Here is a 27,586-nt window from a genome sequence, read left to right on the forward strand (position 1 = left end):
TTACTCCACACTGCAGTAAAAACTGTCATTAAAATAACCTTTCAAGGGCAAATTTTTGAAAGAGGATTATAAATGTATAAGGACCTCCACAATTTTTATATGACAAGTAAATCAAGTTGCACAGCAATCTTTTTAAGTGAATTAAAATACAACGGTGCTACCTTATTATATCAACTCAGCTTATGCTGCATTAAGCTTTAATTGAGCCACATTTGCTTATAGTTGTCATTTTTCTAAAGATTTACTTGTATTTTACTTTTAAGATAGGCACTCTTTTGCTCAAACCAAAGTAGTTTGGTGTACTAAACATCTACAGTGCTATTGAATCTTTTCCATCTGTCAAATGCTAACTGACAGTACTCTTGAATCACATTTATTGAGAAAGGTACAACTTGTCTATGCAGAATGCTTACCACCATTTACTGATCTTATTTTTGGTAGTCCAGATACTATTGACTGATATATTCTATAAATTAGGTTATGGACATAGCTCAGCTTGAAGGCTCTCTGAGACTGAAAACAGGATGTCCTACACCCCATACCTCCCAAGGAAAAAGAGTTTGTTTGTTTGTTTTTCTGATTATAAAAGCAATGCAATAAAAGGGGGAGAAAATGTAATACATGGTATATTGAAACAATTGTGAATTTAAGCAATTATAAATTTATTCAAAAAAGTCAAAGAAAATTTTTGATCAAAAATCATCTGGAATTTGTTGCTTATACATTGTCATTATGATTATTTTTGTCTCAAAATTTTCTTTATATATTAATATGTAGATTGGTCTCATTTTTGTTTTAAAACTATTCATCATGCTATTCTGTCTTGTAACCAGTTTTTTATTTATTTATTTACTTTCTTTTTGTATTGGGGATTTAGCCCAGGGCAATTTGCCACTGAGCCATATCCCTAGTCCTTTTAGTTTGAGACTGGGCCTCACTAAGCTATTGAGGCTAACCTTGAACTTGAGGCTAGTCTTGAACTAGCAATGCAAGGATATTTTTGTGATTGTTTTTCTCTTACCACCTCCCTACTTCTCTCGATTTTTATATTTTGAGAAGACAACTTATTATAACTCAGGGCTTATGCACACAACACCTATTATGAGGGTAGTCATCATCTTCATATTTCAGTCAAGAAAAATTAAATTGTAGTTACCCTTGCCAAAAGATAACATATGAAGCAATTATGTAACCCTTCGAAATTGCTGAAATTTGTCCCTTAAATTACCATTTAAGAAATTCATTGCAAAGTTCAATTGTATCAGATCTGTAATTGCATTAAATTCTGAAGCACCTGGGTCCTATCTATTCCTTATCATCAGTGAGAAGATGGTGAATGAAGTAGGAAAGATCAACAATTTGCTTGAAAATAGAAATTAGATACATACTATCCATTTACTTCCTTCTCTATGTTGCAGCCTTCTCCCTATAGCCAAAAAAAGAAAGGTGGCAGGAGAAGTCCCTTCATGTTACTGACATTGTGAAGGGTTGCTGCTCTGGTTCACTGGACTCTAAATTGTTACTCAGAAGACTATAAAGTCTGCTGTAAAGTCCAATTTAAACATGACACGAAGAACATTTTTGCATTTGCACACATATACAGACAATGCTGCTATTGTTGCAATGCCAGAAATGAAGAAACATCTCCTTAATTGTTTGCTCAGATGGCTAATCATTGTGACATTGATGGTGACATTTCTCTAATCTGAGATAGTTGGAGATACAATAAGTCAATGTCTCAGAAATATCTAATTTTGATTAAAATAGTCTTCCATGCATTCTGTTGTTGAACTAAAGCCCACTTGCTTCCAAAATATTTGGGCATACAATTTTAAAACCACTGAATCTTTGGTTTCCATGCTGTACCCTTCACTTACCCAAGACTTATACTGAATATAGAATAATAAGATAGAAATACAGAAGAATAGTAAGTTAACACTCAGACTTATGTTTCAGCTTCTCTTCTAAATACTTTATATATTTACTCATTAGAGATGGGAGTAATAAGACCAACTAGTGCCATTATTTGTTTGATGCTGCTTGGTAGTTAAGCCTGATGTCATTCCTAATCAATTTATTTAACTTATTCCCAAGCGTGAGAGCCTTTCAAGGATCAGAACTCGGTAATAATGCCTTTAATTGACTCAACTAGGCCTTCTTTCTAGCTGGTAAATGGACTACCACTCATAATGGCTTAAAAATGGAAGTTGTTTTATTTTCTTTCTAGGTATTGGAACCAGGAGGGGTTGGATACAGAAAGTTTGGCGAAGAAAGTCATCAGTAGAGTTCAGACAGAAAGAAAGATTCATGGGAAGCTGATAGATAAAAATAAGAGCATGAGGGAGTGGAGTGAAGCTCAGTGGTAGAACATTTGCTCAGTTAGTCTGTGTAAGGCCCTGTGTTCAAACCCAGCATGAAAGAAAGAAAGGAGTGGGGGCAGGGGAGAATGTAATAGCATGAGCAAAGATTTTCCATCAGAGTTTATGAAAAACTATTTCCAAGTCTAAATGCCTAATTATAAATACTGAGAATTACATTTCTGAAAGCTCAGAATTTTGGAGCTAGAAGGGACCTTATGGAATCATCTTTTCCAACTCTCTTCATTTAATAGTTGAAGAAAACCAGAGCTCAGAATCGATTTGCCCCAAATCTCACAACAAAAATGGCTAACATTGAGACTCTTTTAGCCTATTTTCTTTTTCTAGTGGAAATCATTGGCTTGCTGTCTGAACCTGAAGGCCAAAAGTCCTTGAATCTTTCTTTTGGTTGTTCTTATAAGAACACCAATAAGTCTGGTGAAGAAATGTCAGGAGATCCGGGTTTTAGACCTCTGGATTCTCCTCTGGCTGCCATTATCCTTATTAGTACTTTTTGTAACTTGAACAAATCATATCTTCAGATTCTGACATAGGGGAAAATGTTATTAAGTGCTTTCTTATATTTAAATACAACAGGTCTATATAAACAGGTGAATGGGGTAGTAAACCAAGTAATAAAAAAGGATGAGATCATTAAGTGATCTTACTATGTTTTGAGTGACTTGTAGCCCTGTGTTCTTTCTAGAAAAATTTGCAATTTTAAAGGAGAATAATACTTAAACACTATTTGTTATTTTATTTTTTTTTTAAATGAATAAACATTTCAGGTGTGGGACTGTAGCTCAGTGGCAAAGCGCTGGCCTAGCATATGTGAGGCCCTGGGTTCAACCCCCAGCACTCCCCTTAAAAAAAAAAAAAATTCAACGGGAATGGATTTATATGTGCCTTGGGCAAGTCACCCTGGCCTAGGATGCATTCAGCTCCCCTAGGCTCTTCCTATTTTTCATAGTCTCTTACCTTCCTCAGTTTGTTAACTCAGAGAAGTCCAAAACTTTCTCCTTAATGGTTGTCATTGGCTATGGAAGTATTTGGAAGTATTTCTGCTTGTAAGTACAGATCATTTATAAATTATGAAGTTATGAGTTGGATCTGCCTATATTTGCTAATTGCATTAAGAGAAAAAGAGTCAGAGAACAAAATGTTTTTGTTGCTTCTCCCTGGTCTGGAATTTCAGGGAAGTAAAAGAACACTCTGGTTATCCAGAGTCAGATCTGCTGTTAAAAGTTCATGCCATCATTTTGATATTTCATGTTGGACTTTCTCTTTGTAAATCCCTCTTCCCATTAGTAGGACTGGTCTCAGAGCTCAAACTGTTTCAAAACCATAACATTTCTTAGTGAGTGATTGATCTGTATTATGTGTCCAGCCATCAGGGGAATCTTGGGATGTTGCTTGTATAAACTGTAATCCAATCTGATGCTGTGCATTTAGTTACAGTCTTTCATGGACCCATTGACGATACTCAATCCTCCTGGATTTGGGAATAGGGCTTATCTGATACCTTCAGGGGGGAAAAATCCATTCATTTTTCTCTCTTCCCCACTTAAATAACTCAACACATCTGGTAACACTGTAGGATCATTGTCCTTCCAGTTCCTCTGCAGCTCATATTGCTACAATATTTCTTAAGTATTTAGTTACCTAAGAACAATGTGATTAACAAACAAACAAAAAAAGGCTTTGTATAGGTCTTACAAATTAACCCATCTACAGAACTAGAAAAAAAATATGGTCTTCTTTAAATAGCAAAATTACCATATTGACAGCCCTGTGTGTGTTAGTATGACTGTAAACAAAAAATTGGAGATAAATGTTAATGTGTTAAAATTTTAAGGCAAGTCTTTCTACAAATTAATGTAATTTGCCTCTAAAGAAAATGTTTATTAAGTGCCAAGTACCTGAGATTGGAGTATCCTTTGGCTTAATAATGTCTTCAATTACAAGAATGATAAAAGCTGAAATAAAATCCTTTAATTCAATCAGAGCTGAGCTAAATTTTTAGGAAGCAAAGTAGAAATCAGATACAGGACTGCATAATGTAGGAAGTTAAATATACCAGATATTAAGACTTCATAAGTAGTGGATGGGGTTGCCTGAAGGAATTCTTGTTTGAAATGGCTATATTGAACATTATCATTAATACCACTATTTTATTCTCTTAAGATGTTTTATGCAAACAACCATAAACTGTACAGAAGTTCCAGAGAGACCATTTACTGTTTTCTGCTTGTTTTACATTCTGGAATAAATTCAAAGCTTTTGATTTTGCTTGAGTCTTGAAAATAATACAGGTTTGATGAATGTGATCTCAGTACTGTGGTTCTATAAAAATTTTCAGTGTTTGCAGTACATTTGACCTAGGGGCCCTACACCACATATATCCACAGTGCATTTTAAGTATAATAAAATGAACACATTTGAAAGATTAACCATTCTCTTACTGTTACTTTTCATTCCTGTATTAAGTATGAAAATTAGCATAGTAATGGCTCCCAGAACGGGAATACTGAAAAAGTATCCACCTGACAGAAATAAACATGCAGAAAATAAATTGAATTAAGATCTCATTCTTATCTGAAATTTAAGCTCATGTTCAAAATGGCTATTACTGAATGTTCATGTGTATTAGTTAAATGCTACGCTTAAAAGATTTTTTTTTTTTTTTTGGCTTGAATTATAACTGAAAAAAAATTGGATCATAGCTTTTATATCCAGGTGGGCAGTGCCATTTGCCAGGATCTTTGCACATAAGTCTGGTTTTTTTGTGGTTGTTATTGTTTCTATCAAGCGTAAATCCTGCCTGCCTTACTAAAAAGTCTTCTAAAGGATTCTGAGGTAAAAATGGTGATATATTTTTTTTAGTGTCTCTTCTAATTTTTTCCTTGTTTTTTAGGTTGTGGAACTTTTAGCAAGTGCTCTTATGGACTTGGTACAAGGAGTATACCATGAAAATTCTGCATCAGCCAAGGTAAGAATTTCAGGATTATTGTAAAACCTTAGGTTAGAAATGCTATGGCAAAACTAGAATTGATGAGCAAAAATGTCAATCTTGTTTTGTGTTTAAACTATACATGACTTTTTTTTTTTAAGATTAGTATTTTGGCTACAAATTCATGACCATACGCTTAGTACGTACCAGATTTAGCCAATTAAAACAACCTCTTCTCCTCTGACTGGATTCGCAGTCTGTTCAATCTGCAGCAGCCCAGTAGTCATGGGAAGCTTCTGGCTAGCAGGTAGTACTGCCCCTGGTGGGCAGGCTGGAGGAGCAACTTGCACCTATCTGAATGGGTCCAGCCTTTCCCCAGAGAAAGGAGCTCCTATATCCCAGAAGAATGGACCATAAGTTTAGTAAGGCAGGCTGTGAGTTGGGGGAGGAATGTCTTTTATATCCAAGATCCAGAAATTACTACATTATTAGATTCTCTGTGAGAAGAATTAGGTTGACACAGTTGAAATATTTTCATTTTCTGAGTCTAGAATTAAGGGTTTTGTTTTTTTTTTTTTTTGTTTTTTTTTTTTTTTGACTCATTTAGCAGGACATCTCAAAAAAGGTTAGGTTTTATTTCCTTAAAATGCAGTTATTTCATTTCAGTAGGAGATTAGATATGAAGTAATTGCTTCATTGACCACCACCATCATTTACCATGCTATATACTATTTATAAGGGACTCCTCTCTCAGTGTTTCATTATTCTAACTTCTTTTGCTTCTGCATTAGCAAGATTTCACTCACTGCAAATTAGAAAAAATATGTATGTATGCACATATGAAACATTAACATTTCCGTTTGAAGAAAAGAGACAAATTTTACTGAAAATGAAACGTAGAGCATGAACAAGTTGGATAAAAAAAATTTAAAGTATAACCCAGGAATTCTGCATGGTTCAGAGAGTAGTTAGTGAAATATGAAGAATTGCACCTTGAACATCTGCTAACATTTGGTTCAGGTCACCACAGTTCCCAAAAGGCACATCTCACCTCACCTAAGCAGCAAATTGATATGTGGGGACCTCACAGGATGTATGACCACAGTAGACCCTCTGTGGGGTTTTTCAAAGACAAGTGTGGTTCTCTACTTTGACTGATGGTCAATGTCATAATGTAAAATGGGTGACTTCTGGTCTAGTTCCACTCATAGAAAAGTTGTCTTGTATGTAACATGGTACAATGATAGCTAAGCAAGCAATATTGTGATAAACCATTTACCTGTGTTTCTTCCTTTAATCTTCACAGAAATCATGAGCCATAGATACTACTACTATTCCCATTTTGCAGATAATGAAAACTGAGGTTTAGAAAAGATTTTCTCAAGACCACACAACTTGTAAGCTGGGATATAAACTCCAGACCCCAGGCTCTTAACCTCTTATTCTACTGCTTCTCTACCTTAACTGTACTTTATTTGGTAGCCTCCATCTGTCACACCTGAGTTCTCATCATGTGTTGATGACTGATCTATTTGTGCAGTTGAGGCATTGCTTTCTCTTGGGATACATAGTTCAATAAAAGAGCTTAGTATTTTACACTTAAATGCCTAATAATTTTTAAGTGAAAGTGTTATGGTTGGTTTAGGCTCTTAATTTATCCACTCAGCATTTACCCACTATAGTTAGCCCAATTCATTAATAACTGTGAACATTTGTTAAGTATTTTCTATATGTCAGGCAGACCTAATAAAAACAACAATAATAAATGATTAAATGGAACTTTACAGTTTACTTATGCTTTTTGTTCCAGTCACCTAGGCTGAAAAGGGCAATGTTTGTCAGTAATTCCATTTTATAGAGGAAAAGCCTGAAATTCAGAAATGACAAATGGCAGGAAGGCACAATGTCTGAAAATTATTTGTTAAAATTGTTAATGTTTAAATGTTAGATCTGAACCAAGTGTTTTGATTCCAAGTCCATGCTTTTTCAAATATAATCTGTTTCCTCTTGGAAAAGAGAAAAGAAGAAGCAACAAAGACTTTGATGGACTGTTGATCATACTGGAACAGCTACTGAGCAAGCACCATTTGCCGACTCTCTTGTTAGTTAATAAATTTTACTCAAAAGAATCTGTAGCAATGCTTCGTTCATCTGGCCTCTTTCCCTTCCACCTTCCTGAATAGAGTCACTTGAGTATTTAAGCAGTGAAGTTTCAAAATATAGTTAAGCCATTTAAAGCATCATTTTTTTTTTTTTTTTTTAATAATGGAAACAAAAATGCATAGTTGAACCACAGCAGTGAGAATGCTTCTTGCTGCTTCCATTTATGCCCCAGGTTCAATTTAGGTTAACCACATTTCCCTTCCTAACCAGAAAATTTCTGGCTTTTCTCCCTCTCCTGAGTGTGCTTGCCATTGCAATGGCTTTTCAGAATTTGGTTTTTCTAACTTGGCCCAGGAATCGCTTTAGAAGCAGAGCGAGGAAGCACTGCCCCCACATGGAGTGCCTTCAAGGTTTTCATGTTATGACATGACAGGGTAGCAGCCACAAGCAGAGGTCATGTGGGGAGGGAGGGCAACTCAGGGGGTCTCTGTTGCACAACCTCCGTAGCCTGGGGCCAATTCAGTACACAAAAGAATTGCTTTGTGATTTAAAAGACACTGCAAACCATTCCATCTCTCTAGGGATAAGAGGATACAATAGCAGTCTGTTTTCTATATGGCAACTTAATGCAGTGAGAGAGAATTGGGTAGTAGGAAACTGGGTTTCTGTGGGGTGGTATCAATTTGCCATTCTAAGGGTTCCCCAGATAAGCTGTGCCTTATATGTAATACTCATGTACTCATTATACTTGCTAAATATTTTACATTTTAACAAAATTGACTTTGGTTCCATTCCTTAGTATCTAAAATCTTTTCAAAATTATCTTATTGTTATAACTTACCTGTTGATTAGAAAAACAAAAGCATGTTCATTAAATGAAAATTTAAAACAGGAAAAGGACGAAAGGAACATAAAAATCATTTTATATAACCATCCTCCAAAACTGAGTAATGATTGTAAAATGATAAGCTTCTTTCTAGATTTCATTCTGTATTTCTCCCATTTTTGAGATATTACTGTATGTATATTAAATTTCTTATCTTGATTTATTATTAAATTTATTATCTTGATTTAGCAAGGTCCTAAGCATCTCAGCGATACCGAGTTCAATCCCTAGTATCAAAACAAAACAAAAACAAAGTAAGATTCTTTTAAGTTTAAAAATATGAATATTTTCATATTAAATATATATCCTTATACAGAAGAGGATTACTATCCTTAGGAAAGCCTGCTATACAGTTGGCCTGTGACTGGCCTCTCTGAGAACTTGGATTTTTAGGGGTATTCCCACCTTTTTCTGATAAGAATGGCCCAGGGTACCTATACAGCTTCTGTAGATCATACGGTTTATGCCAAACACCTGCCTTCTTTCTGGAGTTTTGGAATTTTAGTATATGCTGTGCAAAGGCTGCCTGCATGACCGGCATCCAAAAAAAAAAAAAAAAACCCTGAACATCTCCAACAAATTCCTCTGGAAGACAGAATGTCATGTGTATTTTCACAACCGATTGACTGATTGGTAAAGGAGTTAGGCACATCCTGTGTGACTCCACTGATAGTGGACTTAGGAAGCTTGTAACTTTTCCAGATTTCACCCAATGGAACTTTCCCCTTTGCTGATTTTACTGTGGAGTCTTTCTCCAAAATTTTTGTTTAAAATCAAAACTTGTAATTTGACTATATGCTGGGTACCATGAATCATCCTAACAAATCATAAAACCTGGGGGTAGTCTTGGGAACCCCCAGTACACCTATTTTCTGATACTTTTGTTTATTTCCCACCCATTCCTGTTTGCCCCTAAGAAATCTAACCAAGGCCCTTTGCAGAGGCAGTGTCTGAGTCAAGTTAGCTAAGAAGGAAACTACTACACACCTCTTCCCACTCTTCAAAAGTTCTGTCTCATAGGCTTGCCCAGACCCAAGAAAATTAGAGGCTTTTGGGCTAGGGTTGTAGCTCGGTGGTATGAGGGCTTGCCTAGCATGCATGAGGCACTGGGTTTGATCCTCAGCACCACATAAAAATAAATAAATAAAATTGTGTCCATCTACAACTAAAAAAAAAAAAAATTTATGAGTTTTAAAGAGAATCCAATTCACTTGAGAATTATTTTTGTTGTTGCTGTTCTAATTGGTTATACATGACAGTAGAATGTATTTTGATACATTTTATACAAATGGAGCATAGCTTCTTATTCCTCCAGCTGTACATGGTGCTGAGTCACACCAGTAATGTAATCATACATGTAAGAATTGGTTTTAAGTCAGTGAAATTGTAAGCCGGGTGCAGCAGCTCAGAAGGCTGAGTTAAGAAGATCACTAGTGAAAGGCCAGTCTTAGCAACTTATTGAGGCCTTAAGGAACTCAGTCTTATGATTTGGATGTGAGGTGTCCCCCCAAAACTCACATGCGACACAATGCAAGAAGGTTTGGAGGAAAAATATTTGTGCTATAGACTTAACCTAATAGGTGAATTCATCCCTGATGGGATTAACTAAGTGGTAACTGGAGGCTGGTGATGTGTGGCTGGAGGAAGTAGTTCATTGGGGGTGTGGCTAGTGGGTATATATTTTGTATCTGGAGAGTGGAGTCTCTCTCTGCTTCCCTCTGCCACACTCTACTCTTCTGCCATGATGTCCTGCCTCACCTTGAGCCCTAAGGAATGGAGCTGACCTTCTGTGAACTAAGATCTCTGAAACTATAAGCCCTCAAATAAACTTCTCCTCATGTTCTGGTTGGGTCATTTAGTTACAGCAGCAAAAAAGCTGACTAAAACACTCAGTAAGACCCTGTCTCCAAAATAAAATACAAAAAGAGGTGGGGATGTAGCTCAGTGGTTAAGTGTCCCTGGGTTCAATCCCTGCTATGAAAAAAAAAAAAAAAAAAAGTCAGTGAAATTATGGGGCAAGATAACTTTTGTCCATTTATTTATCTTATCTTCCTTTGACTCTCAGATAGTTTTCAAGTTAAGTACAAAAATAAGATAATTCAGTCCACTAGGAAGTTATGAGTTGTCTCCTACCTGTAAAGCCCTAAGTCATCATCTAAAATACAATAAAAAGATGAGCAAGATGAGTTTTTGCCCATTGAGAAAAATGACTGGAGGAAAATGTAAACAAGAGTCACATCTGGTTGGGAAAATTGGAAAAGGCATCAAGAATGCTCTGATATTTGAGACAGACATTAAAGAATGGAAGGATGTCTGTAGAAGGGAGAGGGTTGACATTCCAAAGGAAACAGCATGATGAAAACAAAGCAAACATATATAAAACCAGGGTTTTTTTCATGTAAGAATAAAAGTGAAAATTAATAGTGCAAAAGTAGGCGTACAGTGAAAACCTATGAGGCCAGGATGTAGAATAAACACCATATTTAGGAACTAGAGAGGGATTAAAGGTGTTTAAACAAAGGAACATAATCAGAGTAATCTTTGGAATAGTTGATTCAGGAGTGGTCTTTAGGATGGTTTACAGGAGATTGCAGGATTTCTTCTACTTTGACATCATGATGCTCTTATTTTATTTATTTGGTATTCTGTGTATTGTGCTTTTTTTTAATCACAAGGAAAAGCATTTATTTTCATCCTTTCACATATAAATCAAAACTAGTATCCAACTCTTTTTTTGCATTTTTTTATTAAAAATCATAAATTTACATAGGGCAATGTTGCTTGATTCATTCTGTTATTTTTTCCCTTCCCCCCACCCCTCCCACTCCTCTTTTCCCTCTATACAGTCCTTCCTTCCTCCATTCTTACCACCCTCCTTATCCCTAACCCTAAACCTAACCCTAACCCAAACGCTAACCCCTCCTACCCCCCATTATATGTCCTCATCCGCTTATCAGCGAGATCATTCGTCCTTTAGTTTTTTGAGATTGGCTTATCTCACTTAGCATGATATCCTCCAATTTCATCCATTTGCCTGCAAATGCCATAATTTTATCATTCTTCATGGCAGAGTAATATTTCATTGTATGTGCTTTTGAGACCCTAAGAAATGGTTGCCCAATCCAAGATTACAAAGATTTTCCCCCACTTTTTAAAAAATGTTTCAAAGTTTTATATTTACATTTATATTTTTGACCCATTTTGAGTTAACATCCACATATGGTAGGAGAAATGAATTAAAGTTAGTTTTTTTAACATATGAAATATCAGATGTTTTAGCACTATTTGTCAAAAAACTATCTCTGCTGATTAGTACCTTCATGTCTTTGTTAAAACTCAGTTAGATACATGTGTGGGTCTATTTCTGGGTTCTCTTTTTCTTTTATTAATCATCTTTATGTCAATACTACACTCTCCTGATTTTTATAGCTTTTTATGCAATATCAAATTCCAGGTAGTATAAATCTTCCAACTTTCTTCTTCATTTGTGAAGTTGTGTTAACTATTTTAGATCCTTTTTGTTTTCAAATGAATTTTAGAATTAGCTTGACAATTTCTACAAACTAGGCTTCTAGAATTTTGATAGAGCAAGGAATATGGGTCTCTGTTATTTTTGGTTCGATATAATGTCTTTGTCTAGTATGCGTATCAAGGCAGTGCAAGCCAGAATGAATTGGGAAGTATTTTTCCAAACTCTTCTGTTTTCTGGAAGTTTGTGTAGAATTAGTCTCATCTCTTATCTTTCTTTGGTGGTGAAGTGGTTACGATTCAGTATTTTCACTACCAAAGCCCAGGTTCAATTCCCCATCAGGGAAGACTAATTTTCCGTGGGTACTGGTGGTCGAGTGCCCCTGAGTTCAACCCAAAACATGCAAAGAAAGTATCATCTCTTCTTTAGATGTTAGTTAGACTCACTGTGAAGCCTTCTGGACCTTTCTCTGTAGAAAAGTTTTATTAGTGGTTGTGGTGGTTTATTTTTCTTTTTTTTTTTAATTATAAGTTCAATTGCTTTAATAGTCATAAAACTATTTAAGTTATGTGTTTCTCTTGAGCGAGCTTTGGCAGTTTATGTCCTGTAAGGAATATGTTTATTTCATAAGTTTTCAAATTTTTTGGCAGCAAGTTCTTCATAATATTCCTTTGTTATCATGTTAATATCTCTAAAATTTGTAGTGGTGTCACTTCTCACTCCTGATAGAGGCCATTTGTGTCTTCTCTCTTTTTTCCTTAGAAATATAGCAATATCATTGATCTCAAAGGACCAGCTTTTTGGTTTCACTGACTTTCTCCCTGTTTTTCTTTTTACTTTGATTTTCACTTTGAGTTTTAGTATCTCTTTTCCTGTGATTACTTGGGTTTTATTTCCTCTTTTTACTCTTATTTTTAAGTCAGAAGGTTAAATTTTTTCTAGTTTTTAAAGCAGAGATCATTAATTTGAGAACTTTTCTAATATGGCGTTTAGTTCTTTGAATCCCCCGCAAAGTGCTACTTCAGTGGCATCCCACTCACCTTCAACACATTGTCTTTTCATTGTAATTAAGTTCAAACTACTTACTGATTTCCCTTTTGATTATTTTTTCTTTGACTCATGGTTTAGAAGTTTGTTACTTTTGTTTTCAAGAGTTTTGGGGCATTTTCCAGATGTCTTTCAGTTATTAATTTATTATGCCATTGTGGTCAGAGAGTGTATTTTGTATGGTTTGAGTTATTTAAAATTTATTGAGAGTTGTTTTATGACCCAGCATATGATCTGTCTGGGTACATGTTTCATGTTAACTTATAAAGAATACATGTCATGTCGTTAATGGAATGTTTTATAAATATCTGTTAAGTCATTTTGGTTAATAGTGTTGCTAAAATCTTCTATATCTAATTATTTTCATTCTGCTTGTTTCTTCACTTACTTAGAGAAGGGTATTAAGATCTCTGATTTTAATTGTGGATTATGCTGTTTCTACTTGCAGTTCTAACAGTTTTTCCTTCATAGGTTTTAAAGCTTTGCTAGGCACATTAAACTTTAGGATGATTACATTGTCATGATGATGTGGTCCCTTTATCATTATTAACTCACCTTTTTTGTCCCTGGCAGTATTCTTTATATCTTTTTCTCTGTTATCGACTTCATCTGATAGTAATGTTTTCACTCCAGCTTTCTTTTCATCAAAATTATTATAGTATTTATTTTTCCATTTTTACTTTTTTGTTTTTAAAGTGTTTCTTAAATGCAGAACTTAGCTAAATCTTGCTCTTTGATCCATCCTGTTTCTGTTTTTTAATTGTGTGTTTTCCCATTTCATGTGTTTATTGACATGTTTGGGTTTAAATCTACCATCGTGTTTTCCATTTGTCCCATTTGTTCTTCTTCCCTTTCCTGCCTTCTTGTACATGTTCTTGTACATGACTTTTCATAATACCACTTTTTTTTTTTTTTTTTTGAGTGGGTATCCCACTGTTACTCAAGCTGGCCTCAACTCCTCATCCTCCTACCTCAGACTCCTGAGTACCTGGGATTACAGGTATATGCCTCTGTACCCAGCTCTCTTTTTAATCGTTAGCTATAACTGTCTCATATTTTTTAGTTGTTGTGTTTGAATTTATAATATATATCTTTAATTTACCATGGTCTACCATCAAGTGATATTGTGTCTTTTCACAGTATAAGAATCTTAGAAAAGTTTATTGCTACTTTTTCCCTCCAAGGCTTTGTGTTATCACTGTCATACATTTTTTTTTGGGGGGGGGGGGGTGCTGGGGATCAAACCCAGGGCCTTGTGCTTACAAGGCAAGCACTTTACCGACTGAGCTATCTCCCCAGCCCCACTATCATACATTTTAATCCCACAATACATTGTTTTTATTTTTATTTTTTTTAGTACTGGGGATTGAACCCAGGGGTGCTCTACCACTGAGCTATACCCCAATCCCGTTTTATTTTATTTTATTTTTATTTTGAAAGAGTCTTACTAAGTTGCCCAGGCAAACCTCAAACTTGGAATCCTCCTACTTTCTCCTCCCAAGTTCCTGGGATCACCGGTGTGTGCCGCCACACCTGGCTTTATTTTTACATTAAACCCTCAATTATACTTTATGGGGACTTATATTTTGAAAAGTAATTCATACTTACTGATACAGTTAACATCTTTGCTGCCCTCCTTTTGATCCAAATTGTCATGTGGTATTATTTTCCTTATTCCTAAAAGATTCTTCTACTGTGGTATGGCAGGCCTACTACTGATTAATCCTTTCATCTTGTATGTCTGAAAGGTACGTTCACTGAATATAGAATTCTGGGTTGAGTTTTTTTTTTTTTTTTTTTTTTTTTTTTTGTACTTAAAAAGTATTTCTCCACTGTTTTCTCACTTTCCTTGTTTCCAACAAGAAAGCTACTATCATTTTTATATTTGTTCCTGAATTCATAATTGTGTTATAGGGCACAACTTAAGAACAGACGGATCACCACTGAGAAGTCCAAATTTGAGAGTCTTTATTAAGCTGGCCAGCTGACTGTCTCACACAGTGCCCCAAAAAATGACTATTGGGAGAACAGCCCTAACCACAGGGTTGTAGGGGTTCTTATTACCAAAAATCACATTAATCATAAGTGTCTGTTGCTATGATTTGAAATTACACATTAACATCATGAGATCATCGACAGAGGGGGAAGTGGGTCAAAATGACCCTTACCTAGGTACAAACTAAAGAATGGTTACTAACATCCACACAATCACTGTTCACATGGTACATTGTTCAGGAGCAATAGGAATCAAAAGAGAACAATTCTTCACTACATAGGAGTTGCCATTGTATATTATTAAACATGTCACACTAAGTAACTGATGATGGGCACAGAGGCGGGGTGTTCCCATGGGAGAAACTTATTTCCTACATAACATGGAGTCTCAGAGCAAAATGGGAGTCTGTTTGGTCATTTCCCTTAGAGTCTGGCCTATAACATTCTCATGGAGCCAGATCTGTCAGCTCATCACAATTGGATTCTGATGTGTCTTCATGTCTATTTTTGTCTATTTTTTCATGTTTCTTCTGCTTGGGGTTCATTGAGCTTCTTAGATCTGTGAATTTATTTTTTTCATAAAATTTGGAAAATTTTTGATTATTACTACTTCAAAGATTTTTGTTTTTCTTCTTCTGTCCTACAGGACTCCAGTTACATAATAGGCCGCTTTAAATTTTCCAGAGCTTATTGAAGCTCTATTCTTTTTTTTTTTCTATTTTGAATAATTTTAATTGGTGTACATCCAAGTTCACCAGTTTATGTCTTCTGTATTTCCATTTAATATGCTCAGTGTCTCTTCTAGTTTCTTGACCATATGGAATATAGTTATGAAAACTGTTTTAATGACCCTATCTACTAATTATATCATGTGTCATTTCTGTGTTGGTTTCAAATGACTTATTTTTCTCTTCTTTATAGGTTGTATTTTCCTGCTTTTTTGCATGGTTGGTTATTTTTGATTGAGTGCCAGACATGGTGAATTGCATTTTTTTGCATGCTACATATTTTTGTACCTCTGTAAATATTCTTGAGATTAATGCAGTCAAGTGACTGGAAATATTTTGATCCTTTTAGGTGTTAACTTTAAACTTGTTAGGCAGGACTGGAGTTGCAATTAGTCTTGGGTGAATTTTTCCTACTTTTAAGGTAAAACCTTTCTGGGTACTCTACTGATATCTTGTGAATTCTGGTTTTCCTCTCTGGTATAACAGAACTATTTCTAGCCAAGTGTGAGCTCTAGTGATTATTTCTTGTGCTCCTTCTCAGTGATTGTCTTCCAAAACTTTAGTAGTCTCTTTATACCTATGAATTGGTAAGACCGTTGGACTTCCACATTGACAATTTCCACACCTGTGGATTCAACTAACTGTAGACCAAAAATATTTGAAAAAAGTTTCATCTGTACTGAACAGGTCATTCTCTTAAATAATACAGTATAACAACTGTTTGTATAGCATTTACATTGTATTAAATATTCAAGAATTCTTGAGATGATTTAAAGTATATAGGAAGATATATGTAGGTTATATGCAAATACTATGCCATTTTATTTAAGAGACTTGGGTGTTTGCAGATTTTGGCATCTGCAGTGGGTCCTGTGACCATCTACCTTCACATACTGAGGGATGTCTATACTCAGCTAAAGACTTTAGGAAAACCCTGTGTATATGCAGAGCTCTCTGCAGCTATTTATACTGTGTTCTCTGCCCTGTGAATTTTAGCAGCTAACTCTAATCCCTTTGACCTGTCTAGACATGGAGGTTCATGTCTTCCATTAAAGGATACTGTCAGGCTCCATTGAGACCCAGGATTCTCTCTAGGCAACGAGCTGAAAAATTTATGAGACTCATCTCATTTATTTCCCATCTCTCAAGGACTACTATCTTTCATTGCCTGATTTTAAATAACTTTTGTTTCATATATTTTATCTAGTTTGTTTGGTTTGGTTTTGTCCTTTAAGTTCTCTCAGGCAGAGAAAATCCAATTCTTTTTGTTCCGTCTTGTCTGGAAATGCTATACTTCCTGGTTTTTAAATTTTTGTTATACTGTCTGTTCATAAAATAATAAATATAAAATTTTCTCCCTGTAAATTTTGTGGTGCTTTTGTGTTGCTATACCCTACATGCTTGTTTATTGTGTCTGTTGGATACCTCAGCCAAAATAAGAAATCAAAAATAACATCAATGTTTTGCACCTGGTTGATGTGAAAGACATCATAATAAAGTTGCCATAAAAGAGGATAGCTTTTAAAAGAGAGATGTAGATGAGTTTGGGGTCAGATTAATGTTGAGGTGCTGGAAGATTCCCCTGATGAAAGAGTCAAGACTTCCAGAGAGGTATAGTAGAATTCATCTTTGTAGACTGATAGGTAAATGAGTTTTGATAGATGAAGAGACAAAAATTTAGGAAGGTAAAAATTGAAGAATATGTAAAGGAAGTTGAAATGGCTATGAGAGCTACCACGCTTGGCTGTAATTGAACTTTGAATTTGACACTGTTTCTTCCCAGCTAGTATCAAAAGAAAAATATGTTGTGTTCTGAGTTTTGCATTATTTGGTTATTAATACTATAGAAAATTTTTGTATAGAATATTTTTCTCAAGATTAACACCTACTAGAGAATGAGATTGATCAAATTACATTCATGTTAAAAATGGCATAATGAATTCCACTACATATAATGCACCAATAAAATGTTCTTAAAAAACAAACACAGGAGCTGGAGGTGTAGCTCAGTGGTAGAGCAGTTGCCTGATGTCACATGCCAGGCCCTGGGTTCATTTCCCAGCACCAAAAAAAAAAAAAGGGGGGGGGGGGGTATAAGGTATTTTTCATTGGGTTCTGATTGTTTGTTATTATGAATTCTACATTGACCATAGAATTAAATTAGGTAGTGCTGATAAAGTACATATTAGTAAACTTATGTTTTATTTCTTCTCCCTCTCTCTCTGTCTCTCTCTCTTTCTCTCTCTCTCTCTTCCTCTTTCTCTCTCTCCCTCTCTCTCTCTCTCTCTCTCTGTCTCTCTCTTTCTCTTTCTCTCTCTGTCTCTCTCTCTTTCCCTCTCTCTCTCCCTCTCTCTTTCCCTCTTTCCCTCTCTCTCTCTTTCCCTCTCTCTTTCCCTCTCTCTCTCCCTCTCTCTTTCCCTCTCTCTCTCTCTCTTTCCCTCTCTCTCTCTCTCTCTTTCTCTCTCTCTAAAAAAAATAAATAAAAAAAATAAAAAAAATATTTTATTTCTGCTTCATTTCAAACAACGTACTAAGTGCTCCTAGAACATTCAAAACAAAGGTGCAGTTCAAAAACAAAACAAAACACAGAACTGCCCTCAACCATCTGATTATGTGTATAGTTCAGAAGAAAAACATGCATAAAAAACCACTGGAAAACACCCATAAGACCACATGGTCTAGGCCATATCTGAAGGAGGAAGTGCAGCATTAAGGATTCACCATGTTTCAGAGGGAGGTTCTGGAGGAGGGAGTTTCTAAGTGGAGTCTTTGAAGATGCAATAGAAATAAACCAAGAGAAAAATGTTGTTTATTGGGCTCAGAAATTGGCATTGACCACTGGCTGGGAGTCAGATTTGTTTATTCAGTTATAGAACTTGTCTTTTGAGCATGTGCTGTGTGACAGGCCCCAGAGGTACAAGTGCTTAGTGAGCCAAAGTGTTTGTGTTCTCGGGGAGCTTATATCTCAGTGGAGAGGCCCACTGTAAGTAATCACACAAATAACTGAACAAGAGAAATAACTGATAGTTTAAAAACTAACTGCACAGCAAAAATCTAAGTAGGTAAAAATGCTAGTGAAGGATGAAGTGGTCACTATAGATTTGATGTTCATGAAGGTTGAGATCTGAAAGACAAAAAGCAGTCCATTGGGGGGTGGGGGGAGGTTTTCAAGGAAGAGGAAGCAACTGAGGTAAAGACCAGAAAGAGGAATTGGCTCAGTTTGTGCAAGGAATATGAAAGGTGGAACGTGGAAGATGAACATAAAAGTGGTTAGAGAAGAGTTCAGAGTAGCAGAGAAGTGTTATGAAAATGCACATGATGCAGACATGAAGGTGCTTTGAACATGGGTTCAACTAAAACTAAAGAAAGAAACCAGCTGGGTGTGGTGTAATCCCACCTGTAATCTCAGCTGCTTGTGATGCTGAGGCAGGAGGATCACAAGTCTGAGGCCAGTTATGGGAATATAGCAAGACCCTGTCTCAAAATAAAAAATAAAAAGGGCTGGGGATGTAGCTCAGTAATAGAGTGCTTTCCTAGCCTACATGATGCCCCAAATTCTGTCCTCAGCACAGCAAAGAAAGAAACCTATAACTTTGTTTTAGGATTCCTCGTTATTACTCAAGGACTGTTCATTCAACTGATGTTATTGAGTGCCCATTATGTTGTAGCAGCTGTTCTGGACCAATCAGGTATGTGTGTATTGAGAGCTGAGATGGAGACAAAAGTATAATGGAAGCTGATGCTGGGGCCTTGATGGGAAAGGTGATCATTTTAGAGGGAATAAAGAAATTAATGGATAGGTCTTGAACATTTGCATTGAGGAGTTTGGATTTAAAATATAAGCAGTAGGGATCTTATTTAATAAGATCTTTTATAAAAATTATTGTAGAAGCTGTGAATACGATAAATTGGAAACCAAAGAAATTAGAAGAAGAGAGACCAGCTGGAAGAGGTTTGAAATAAAACAGGTGTGAAGCAGCAAAGGCGACTGCGGCAGAGGAAACAAGTGTGGGGCAAGGGCCCAAGAGTTTAGCAAGTATCCTACCTCTCAGCTTACTAATTTACAATATATGTCCCCTGTTTTATTACTCTCTTACTGTGTGTTTTGTGGAATTGGGTCAACATTGACCATCTTTTAACCTGTGCTTGACATATTACAGTCTTTTATTTTAGTGCTAAGTAATTTCTAAACAGCATTTTCCCCATAAATTTAATTGTATTGCATGATTTTAAAAGTAGTAGGCAGTTATTAGAAATACAGGATATCTGCACATGTTCATTTTAGTCTCTTCCCATAGTATAACATTTCTAATCTTTTATGAGAAGCCCCAAGCTAGAAAACTAGGTGAGCCATTCCTGATTTCCTGATCCACAGAAATTGATGAGACATAATAAATGTTTATTGTTGCTTTAGGCTCCTAAGTTTGGTGCAGTTTGTTATGCAGCCATAGATAACTAATGTACACATCCACATCCTTTGCTATCTAACTGCAATGTCCTTCTGCTGAGGGAGCATACTATGGTGTACTTGTATGTCCTTTAACTCTGGGCTTAGTAGAAGGCCCTGCTGGGTTCTGCCATCACTGAGAGAAAAACATGCCCTGGCTAGCCTGTATGTCCTGGAAGAATGAGACAAACTGGAATGGAGCCTCTTCAGCCAACCCAGAGATGTGTAGTAAGCTGCAAAGCCACCAGCCTAGATGAGCTGATAGCCAGCTACTCCATAGCCCATGAGCAGTAATAAATGATTGTTGTTTGAAGCTCCTGGGTTTGAGGGTAGCTTTACCAATGGTAAGCCATAGTCAGAGTTAGAGATCTGTGCGGACTTGGGAGTCTAGGCTAAGCCTGTCATTAGGGAGCTGGTTTGAGGAGTTTAACCAGAGGCTTTTAGCCTCAGGGCATGAGACCTGCCTTCCAGGGATAGGAACCATTAAGTGACCTGAATGTCAATCCTCTCCATGCTGTAGGTAGCAAAACTTTAGTATTTGGAGTTTCAGAAAAGCCATATCAGAACTGTTCATGAAGCATTGACAGCAATTTTTATAAGTTTTTGTAGTTTATTCATGCTTTTCTGAAAAATCTATACAAATCTCTATAAAGTCATGGCAAAATCTGTATACCTTCTTTGTGAGCAATTTTGCAAACCCCATAAAAAATAGGTGAAGGAGAACAAGGGAGGTTGACTAGATAGAGGGAATTGTGTTTGAGTTGAAATAATAATAATTATTCAACTAATAATAGCTAATAATTCATCCTACCAATGTGGAAGAGTGTTCCTATTGAACTTTTTATTTTATAGATCAGAAATAGGAAAAGTGTAGGGTCAGGCATGATAGCAAACACCTGTAGTCCTGGCAACTTGGGAGACTGAGAGAAGGGGATCACAAGTTCAAAGCCAACTTCAGCAACTTAGCAAGACCCTCAGCAACTTAGTGACACCCTACCTCAAAATTTTAAAAAATTTACTAGGGGAAGTAGCTCAGTTGCAAAGCTCCCCTGGATTCAATCCCCAGTACCAAAAAGAAAAGAAATAGGAAAGATTTATTCTCATTTCTTTGAACTTAAAGATTGTGTGTGTGTGTGTGTGTGTGTGTGTGTGTGTAAAAGCTGTTTAAAAAAGAAAATGTATATTTTAAGAGGTTTAAAAGTGAGAGAGTGAATGCTGTATGAAAGCATTAAGACACTCTTGGGTGTATTTCCTTGGTTCATTTACCCACAACCTGTCCCTTACATTGTACCCAAGGCATGTATTAATGAGCTAATAAAACATACCATGTTATGTTTTACTGTTTCCTGGGCATCTGTTCTAGCTTATATCACTCACAGATCCAAGACTTTGAAGAGGCTGGTAGTGATGATGATAATAAATATCTATAATTTTACTAAGTATCCTTTTTTCACAAAGAAGAAACAACGTTAAATCATTTGTTAGAAATAAAAATGTCAAATTTATGTCAATTTGAAGTCTATTGAGAGTCATTTAACATGGTTTGTTTTAATTATAAAATGTATCTAACATACAAAAGTATGTGTGAGCCGGGCATAGTGGTGTACACCTGTAATCCCAGCAGCTCTGGAACCTGAGACAGGAGGATGGTGAGTTCAAATCCAGCCTCAGCAACTTAGCAAGGTACTGAACAATTCAGTGAGACCCTGTCTCTAGATAAAATATTTGTAAAAGAGCTAGGGATATGGCTCAGTGGTTAAGTGCCCCTGGGTTCAATCCTGATACCAAAACTTAATTAATTAATTAAAAAGTATATATAATAGATATATACAATTTAAGGGTAAAAATAAAATACCTAGGGACCCACTACCTCATTCAAGAACTATTATATATTTTATTTTCTTTTTTTCTTTCTTCTTTTTTTTTTCCTTGTGCAATACTAGGAATTGAGCCCAGGGCCTCCTACATACTAGGCACGCTACCACCAAGTTGCATCCTCAGCTCTTTTTATTTTATTTTGAAATAGTTCTTGCTAAGTTTCCCAGGCTGGCCTCAAACTTCCCATCGTCTGTCTCAGTCTCTCATGCAACTGAAAGTATAGGTGTGCTATAGTCAGCTATAATTCTTTAATCAACAAAACGTTTTTACTTAAAGAGGTTCAAAAGTGGCAAATGTGTTGTGACACAAACATACTAGAAATTAAATGTTCAGGTATTAAAAATGCAAAGATAGTGAAGATCAATATATACCTTGAGAAGGAAGAAAAGCTATTGGTGACTGAGAAAGCTTAATATGCATAATGGCCCACTTAATTAAGTAGACCCTCCAGTTTACAGTGGATCTAGTGGTGTATGTTTTTATTTGTTTAATCTTTAAATTGAATTTATACATCTTTCAAAAGCACTCTAGGTCACATACTGTCAGCTATCACAGAAAAACATCTGAAAAGGCAGTTTATTTGTCTAAGAAATGAAACACTGCTGCTAAGCATATAATTGTTTAATAGAATCCCGTTCTGATCAAAGGACAAGAATAAACTGTTCAGAAAGTGAAGCCCAAGTCTTCAATTATCATCTGTCTGTATTCCAGTGAGTCCCCATTTTATCTCCATCCCAGATCACTCCTGAGTTCTAGAGCTAAATAGCTGTTTACTCAGTATTTCAACTTGGAGATCTACAGACATCTCAGATTCAGCACATCGAAGACCAGATATATGATGCATTCTTCCAGAACCACTCCACTCTTCTCTGTCTTCATGAAGAGCATCACTGTTCCTCCAGATTTCAAGTCAACTCGGGAGTCCTCCTTAATACTGCTCCTTGTCAGGCTCACCTCTGTGGCTGCCTTCCTCCATTTCCTGCATCATCAGTATCTCCAGAAGCATAACGGAGAGGGAGCAGAGAATGCAGTCGCTCCTGAGCACTCTTTTTAAAAGCAGACTGTAGTGGTTAAAAAAAAAAAAAAAACTGAATTTTCAATGATTCTCCTCCTGTTGTCTCCAATTCAGTGGTGACAATCTGGATTCCTTTCCTTGAATTTTAGTTGACTTAAAAGCACCTCGACCACTATGATACCACAAAAGTGGTGCTATGTGACTTCTCAGACTGAGTCATAAAAGGGTCTCATAATGGTCACTTTCTTGAAACACATGATGTCAGTGCCCCCTTGAAGTAGCCACTATGTTGTGAGAAACCGTATGGAGACACCATGGATAGGTGCTCTAGGCATCTTTCCCAGGTGGACCTGAGTGATATGTGAGTGAATGAGCCATCTTACTGGAAGTGGATCCCTGTAATTCAGCCATTCCATATCCCAACCAGTCAAATCATCCCCAGCTCTCTGAATCATCCCCAACTTTTCTGGTCTTGGGAACTGAGACCCCAGACATCATGGAGCAGAGAGATGCCATCTTCCTTGTGACTTGTCTTAATTCCTGACCCACAGAATCTGTAAGCATAATAAAATGGTGGTTGTTTTGTGCCACCAAATTTTGGGGTGGTCAGTTATGCAAAAAAATAGATAAACAGAATATAGATCTTTTGAACAAATTTCAAGGCAATATAATAACATGATGGTTGTTAAGTCCATGTTAAAATACATGGGGAGAAACAGTATAAATATACTTTAAAAACATTGTGGATTAAATATTAAGAAGGTATTAGTCATCTTGGGCTGCCATAAACAACATAAATTTCCTTCTTTCATCCTTCCTGCTTTTATCCTTCTTTCCTTTCATCTTTCCTTCCTTTTTCATGGTGCTGGTCTTAGAACCCACGGCCACATGCATGTTAGGCAAGTGCTGTACCATTCAGCTACATCCTCAGCCCTTTTTATTTTGAGACAAGTTCTAAGTTACTTAGGCTATCAGCAAACTTGCAGTCAACCTCCAGAATAACTGCCATACCTGGTCAACCTAAATTTATTTTCTTACAGTTCTGGAGGCTAGAAGTTCAAGAGAAAGTTTTCAAACAATTTGATTTCTGGTAAGGGATCTCTTCCTGAGTTGATGACAGTCACCCTCTAGTTGTGTCCTCACATGACAAAGAGCACCAGCAAGCTCTTTGGTATCTAATAACAATCAAGGACATTAGATAAGAACAGTAATCCTATTAGATCAGGGGCCTACCCTTATGACCTCATTTAATCTTAATTGCTTTCTTGTTCCACACACAGAGGAGCAAGGGCTTTAACATTAGAATGGGGGGGATATTCATTCATCTTTAACAGTACTCAAGAGTGGTTCCTTTATAATTCTTTTTTTTTTTTTTTTTTTTTGGTGCTGGGGATCGAACCCAGGACAAGCACTTGCGCTTACAAGGCAAGCACTCTTCCAACTGAGCTATCTCCCCAGCTATAATTCTTTTTGTTTGTTTGTTTGATGGTTCTGGGGACTAAACCTAGGGACTCTTGCATGCCCAGGCAAGTGCCCTACCACTTTGTTCATGCCCTCACTGCCCTGCCATCAGTGGCACAGACTGCAACTGAATTTACCCTGCATCTGCTCACCCTGGTGTTAGAAATTGGCTGCCCCTTTTGCATGGTCGAAGATACCATCATCTCTTGCAGAGATACTCCAAACAACCTCCTCATTTGCCAACCTATGTATAGTCCTGAATGTCCCTCAAAGGCCCATGCTTTGAAGGCTTGGTCCCCAGGCAATAGTGCTTTTTGGAAGTAGTGATACTTTTAGGAGGTGGGGCCTAATGGAAGGAACTCAGGTTGCTGGGGGTGTACCCTTGAAGGGGATATTGGGACCCTGGCTCCTCCTCTTCCTCTCTCTTTACTTCCCAGCCACCATGAAGTGAATAACTTTCCTCTACCATGTGTTCCTACCAGGATATATTGTGTCACCAGAGACCCAAAGCAAAATGGCTAAGCAACCATAGACAGAAACCTCCAAAACTCTAAGTCAAAATACACCATTCCTTCTTTTAAATTGATTACTCAGTTATTTTTTACAGTAATGGAAAGCTAACACCTCCAATCCTCTAGTTTGTTCTCCACACTGGCAGGGATTTAAAAATACTAATCTGATAATGCTCCATTTCTGCTTCCCACCACACACACCTCTATCCAGTGATATCTCATTGCTCTTAGAGGGAAAAAACCAAAATCCTGGAAATGATCCAAAAGATCCTTCTAATCCTGTCTGTCTCTTTAACTTCACCTTAACATACTCCCCCTCACTGTCCGCATTCAGCCCTAGTAGCCTCAGGCATGTCTTCTCCTTTGTACGTTCAATCCTTGCAGCCTGAAACACTGGTAAGGCAGTCTCAAATTTGGCTGGTCAATATGTACATCCAAAGAGCTTCTCTAGAAAACAATTTAGCAGAATGTTTTAAGAGACTTTAAAATGTTCAGGATTGTTGACTGAATAATTCTTATTGTAGACTCCATCTGTGGTAGGCAGCCTCTAAGATCATCACCAGTGAATTCTACCTCTTGGTATTGCTCATGTGCTCACTTCCCACACTGCACCAGGGTTGATCTGTCAACCAATTGCATATAACAGAAATGATGGTATGTCACTTCCAAGATTAGTTTATAAAAGATTATGAAATTTCCTTCTTACGTGTGCTCTTACTGTGTTGGATCACTTACACCAGGGGAAGTCAGCTGTCAGATCATATGAGCAGCCCTACAGAGTGGCCCATGTGGCAAGGAGCTAAAGCCTATCGCTAGCAAGCACTTGCATGAGCTTAGAAGCAGATTCTTCAGCTCCCCTTTTTTTTTTTTTTTTTTTTTTTTTTTTTTTTGCGGTGCTGGGGATCGAACCCAGGGCCTTGTGCTTGCAAGGCAAGCACTCTACCAACTGAGCTATATCCCCAGCCCTCTTCAGCCCCTTTATGTGACAGTAGCCCCAGCCAACAGATTGACTGCCACCTCATAAGGAACTGAACCACTACCACCTTACTGAGCCATTCCTAGGTTCCTGACCCTCCTGAAACTATGAAATAATAAATATTTTAAGATGCCAAGTTTGTGTAATCATAAATTTATATAGGGTAATGTTGTTTGATTCATTCTGTTATTTTTTCCCTTCCCCCCCACCCCTCCTTTAACCCTTTCTGGATGGAATTATTCCCTCCTTTCTCTGGACTTTTCATACACCCAGTTGCTTTATAATCACTTATTGTTTCTCCCCTGCTGAATTTATCCTAATATCAAGGATTAATGCCTAATTCTCAAATTCACAGTGTCTGGTATGTAGTAAACACAAACAAAAATTAGTAAACTGCATCGATTGTACATTCACATGGTATGTCAAGCACCAACCTACACTGTGCATTTCCAAGCAGGCTACTTCTCTTTAATGCTGTCCAGTTTGTTTATCTCAAAGAGTTACTTGGACTCCGCTCTGTCCTGACTATACAGTCTGTCCCAAAACTATCGGCTGCCCTGTAGCTGCTCAAAACTTCCCCCGTAAGGCGTAGCACCTACTGGTAGTAAAAGGTTTCTTGCTGTCAAATAGGCTTCCTTCCTCCATCTAGACCCCTCCTTTTCACCATGATTGTTCCTGATACAGCTTAACAAGAACTGACTGTGGAGAGGAAAGGAAGAGACTCATCAGCACTAGATCAAAGAATTCTTACATTTTAAAAAAATTCCTTGTCAACCCTTCTGTCTAACTCATGAGTATAATTTTTAACACTCCTTGAATAGAAACATTCAAAAGAGTCTTTAGTAAGTCTTACTAGTTTTTTTTTCCCATGATTTACATGGATGTAAAGCTTCCAGATTCTTATTATCTCCCATTTGACTGCAATATAAATCAAAGCAAATGATTTCATCTTATTAGATGAAGTTGCTAAAATACTATATTTTTCCCCTTGCCTCAGGATTTCTTGAAAACATACTTACCTACTTTTCTTTTTACTTATATGCTCCTGTCTCTTCAATGAATATTATTGAAAGGTTTAATTTACAGATTTGAATGCTTTTTTATACCTTGATGAAATATGTCATTCCCTCTTTAACACAACTTACTTTTAAACCATAAAAGATAATTAAGCATTGCATATATTTTTACTGTGTGTTAAGCAAAATAGAAAACCAATTGCTATACATCCGAGACTCATCTCTACTACTTACTATAGTGTCTGATCTTGATCAAAATACATTCTTGACCTCCTTAGCCTCCTTAGCCTCCTTATCTATTAAATGGGAATGAAGATCCTTAAGATTTTTGAGGGCTGATATGATAAATAATGCAAAAGTGTCCTCATGTAATTAGTTCCCAGGAAATATTAGATTCCATTCTTCTCCTTGCTTCCTTCTAATTCCTAAATGTAGAGATTTATCAAAAGCTTCCTTTACTTGATTTTTATATATATAATATACAAAATTTATGTATATTATACATATAATATATATGTAGTTTATATACATAAATTATGTATGCAAACTATACAAAATCATACATATATAAAATGTATACATATGTGTATATACATAATTCTATATATATAAATTTTTAAAATAAATTTTATATATGAAAATTATATGAAAAATTATATACACATATAATTTTATATAAAATTTTCTATATGTATGTGTATGTTTATATATGTATATATGTATAATTTTTTCATGTGTATATATGT

At 36.4% G+C, this 27,586-nt stretch overlaps 1 protein-coding gene across 4 annotated transcripts in view; it reads left to right on the forward strand.

The window, feature by feature from the left end:
• Window positions 1-27,586, forward strand: part of PDSS2 (decaprenyl diphosphate synthase subunit 2) — a 297,007-nt gene that overhangs the window by 214,618 nt on the left and 54,803 nt on the right. For all 4 annotated transcript variants that reach the window (XM_079149045.1, XM_079149044.1, XM_079149047.1 and 1 more), the window contains one exon: window positions 5,272-5,346. In XM_079149045.1, the coding sequence (XP_079005171.1) occupies window positions 5,272-5,346 (75 nt within the window). The remainder of the gene's footprint in view (window positions 1-5,271; window positions 5,347-27,586) is intronic.

This window comes from Sciurus vulgaris, assembly GCF_902686455.1.
Source record: "Sciurus vulgaris genome assembly, chromosome: 7".
In the NCBI taxonomy this organism is placed as follows: Eukaryota; Metazoa; Chordata; class Mammalia; order Rodentia; family Sciuridae; genus Sciurus; species Sciurus vulgaris.